This window comes from Coffea eugenioides, chromosome 9 (genome assembly GCF_003713205.1).
Source record: "Coffea eugenioides isolate CCC68of chromosome 9, Ceug_1.0, whole genome shotgun sequence".
NCBI classification, from domain to species: Eukaryota; Viridiplantae; Streptophyta; class Magnoliopsida; order Gentianales; family Rubiaceae; genus Coffea; species Coffea eugenioides.
In genome coordinates, this window is record NC_040043.1 from 20,000,187 (window position 1) to 20,003,720 (window position 3,534).

The window sequence follows — 3,534 nt, forward strand, 5'->3', positions numbered from 1 at the left end:
AATTTGGGGGTCCAGCTAACTGAAATGCTGGCTAAGTTTAGCGAGATGACGACCGAGATGGCCACCCAAAGGAAATTGATTGATCAGCTTATCAGTGGTGGTGTTCAACCCGAATCCACACCTGTCAGTCAACCGGAGCCAGAATCATTTGTCATACCCACGGCCCAGACCACTTTTACTCCACCCTTCATTATTCCACCGAAGAAACCTTCACCTATACCATCGCAAATTTGACATACACTTACCCGCCTAATCCTTCATTCTTTCCTACTCACGTGCAAGGTCCACAACCCCAAATCACTTCGAATATATCCCCCGAGCCGCATACCTTTTATCACACCACTGCAGAGCCTTTCCTGCCAGACCACACTGTCCAAGCTAAACCAGAAGTAGGAGAATCTTCTGCTCCTGTGGATATGAAGCTGCTTAAGCGCCTGGACCGTTTTGACGAATTTATGAGGAAAAGTCAAGGGTTAAACAAGCAAGGAGTGCTGGACTATGATGAACTTTGTCTCTTCCCAAATGTGCAATTGCCTGTGGGATTCAAGACCCCAAAGTTTAACAAGTACGACGGAACTGGCAATCCCAAAACGCACCTCCTTCTGTTTGCTAACAAGTTGGGAAGGCCCATAGATGACGAGAATCTGCCTCTAAGGCTGTTCCCGAAAGGTCTGGAGGGGGATGCACTCGATTGGTATTCCAATCTGAAACCCGAAGAAGTAAAGACCTGGCTTGACTTGTCCAATGCTTTTGTGAGGCAGTACGAGTATAATTACGAGCTGGCTCCGACACGAACCACGTTGGAAGGAACAAAGAGAAAACCCTCTGAGGACCACAAGACTTATGCCAATAGATGGAGGAAAATAGCTGCAAAAATCGAGTCACCAATGACTGAGGACGAAATTATCCGCACTTTCATTAAAGCACATGATCCGCCGTACTTTGAAGAAATTTTCCGCATGACTGGATGCTCGTTTGCCGCTATTGTCAACAAGCTTGAGGAGTACGATGACTTTGTAAGAGTTGGGAAGATCGTTAATGTCTCTGCCCTCAAATCGCAATTGGATGCTTTGCAAGGACAAGGGAGCAGTGGGAAAAAGTCGCAATTTTAAAAGAAAGAGGGGGAAGCTGCCTTCATCTGGGATCAAAACCCTACACCAAGACCCAGATTTCAGCATAAACCAACATATTCACCACCTTATCCCTACTATCCAAGTCTTCACCCTGTCTACAATACCAATATCTCCCACCCCCGGCCTCGCCCAAATTACGCCAACCCGCCTACGGTCCCTTTTCAAATATCTCAACCAAATTTTCAACAAACTCGTCCACGTCCTACTTACAGTCCGAGGTTTCCCCCACCAAACAGACCCACCTATAACTATCCCCAACCTACTGACACCTACAATCAAAACAATACCCGAACATTCACCAACCTAGGCAGGCCTTTGGACCAATTGTATGAGCAATTGAAGGCTGCCGGTAAAATAGGCATGATTCCCCCTCCATCTTATCCTTATGGCATGCCGGCTGGGTACAATCCACATGCTATTTGTGCTTATCATTCAGGAGCACCTGGTCACTCCACTGCCAATTGCCGACTCCTCAAGCATAAAATTCAAGACATGTTAGAAGCAGGGGAAATCGTGATCAAGAAAAGAGAAGAGCGAGGACCGAATGTGAGCAAGAATCCCTTGCCGGAGCATGCCGATACTGTTGGAGTTATCATGGATAATGAGGAATTCGAAGAGCTTGTCCGAAACATGTCAAATGAGACAGAAGTGTTTGGGATAATGGATCAACCTTTTGTGACAGAGGAAGCATCGTATGAGGAAGACAAAAGGCCCTTCATTTTAGACCTAACCCCATCCGAAAGTGCGGCTTTAGAACCCGTGGTAATTGAATTCCCAGAACAAGTGCCAGTTTTAAGTTTACGACAAGTGCCGTGGAATTATAGTGAGCCCGTTTTGCAAATCGGGGGTAAACAAATTTTGAAGGAAGAAGTGTCTGCTGTTACGAGGTCAGGAAAGATTGCAAGTTCATCCACTGCCAGCACCCCAATCAAACTAAGCAACCATGAGCCAACTCCGAAACCCACAGTGACCGAAAGAGAAGCATGGGATTTTCTCAAGAGGCTTAAGAGAAGCGAATACAATGTGGCTGAACAGCTGAACAAAATGCCTGCCCAAATTTCCATCTTAGACTTGCTTTTCTCCTCCGACTTGCACAGGGATGCGTTACTTGAAGTTTTGACTCAGGCTCGGATTCCCAAGGATATTTCGATTGACAATTTCTCGCACATAGTCGGAAATGTATTGACTGCTAAGCAAATCACTTTTTCTGATGAAGAGCTGCCTGCGGAAGGAACTGGTCATAACAAAGCCTTATATGTAGCTGTGAGGTGCAATGGAAAAATGTTGCCTAAAGTACTGATCGATAATGGGTCTGCCCTTAATATTTGTCCTTGGAGCACGTTGGTGAAGTTAGGGTTGCAAGATGTCAAATTAAAATCCTCAGAGACCGTAGTTCGAGGATTCGATGGAGCCCAAAGGGAGTCCATAGGAGAAGTAAATTTGGTGGTCGAAATGGGGCCCGCTCAATTTCAGATAGCTTGCCAAGTTATGCACTTTCCCAGTGTCTATAATGTTTTACTCGGGCGGCCGTGGCTTCATAGCTCTGGTGCTGTGCCCTCTTCCTTGCATCAAGTATTGAAATTTGTGGTGAATGACCAGCTGATAACCATTTTTACTGAAGAAGATTGCTTTGTAATTGCCGATTCCGAGCCTGAGGAGGATGGTAACCGAAATGCTTCAGTGTCTTCTTACCGTACAGCTGATATTGTCTCCGTGAGTTGGATAACAAGTGAGGATTCAAAAGACGAAATGGTTTTGCCAGCAGCCAATGTTATGATGGCCAAGGAGATGATTCGTGGAGGATATGAATTTGATAAGGGATTGGGACGCAATCTACAAGGCATTCTGAAGCCCGTGGAACTCATCGAAAAGAAGGACCTATTTGGTTTGGGATTCCGTCCGACTGCCAGAGATATACAAGAGATGAAAGCACGCAAAAGGACAGGAAAAGAAGGCAAGCAAGGTGCTTTGGACATTCTGCCACTACGTTATACCTTTTCAAGGCCAGCTGGCATGATTACATCTGAGTTTAATCCAATTGACGAAGTGGAGACAAGCCTGATTCAGTTGTTTGTGGGAGCAATATCCGAAGATGGTCCATCAGAGGATGCAGAATTTCCAAACATCCCAGAAGGAGCTATACACAATTGGACTACCAAGTACCTCCCCGTACAAAAGGAGTTTCGGTAAATTAAAAGGGGGTTGTCGTTTACTAAAGTTCATGAAAACTTTTTCTTGCATATATAAATAGTTCAATGAAAGCATCTTTTGCAATTATGCTCTTAGCTTGTTTCTGTTTTGATTTGAAGTTTTATGAAAGTGCATAGCTTGTTTTATCATGTTGTTCGTTTACGTGTTTATTTGCTTATTGTCTCGAATTTCTTAATTCTTTCAGATGGCC

General features: G+C 44.8%; 1 protein-coding gene across 1 annotated transcript; it reads left to right on the plus strand.

The window, feature by feature from the left end:
• Positions 1 to 1,493: 1,493 nt before the first annotated feature.
• On the plus strand, positions 1,494 to 3,323 carry LOC113782347. Its single transcript, XM_027328240.1, has one exon. The coding sequence runs from the start codon at positions 1,494 to 1,496 to the stop codon at positions 3,321 to 3,323; it is 1,830 nt and encodes a 609-aa protein (XP_027184041.1).
• Positions 3,324 to 3,534: the final 211 nt, after the last annotated feature.

Bases quoted from the DNA above. Each gene is read 5' to 3' on its own strand.
- LOC113782347 (XM_027328240.1), top strand. From the start codon at position 1,494: ATGATTCCCCCTCCATCTTATCCTTATGGCATGCCGGCTGGGTACAAT.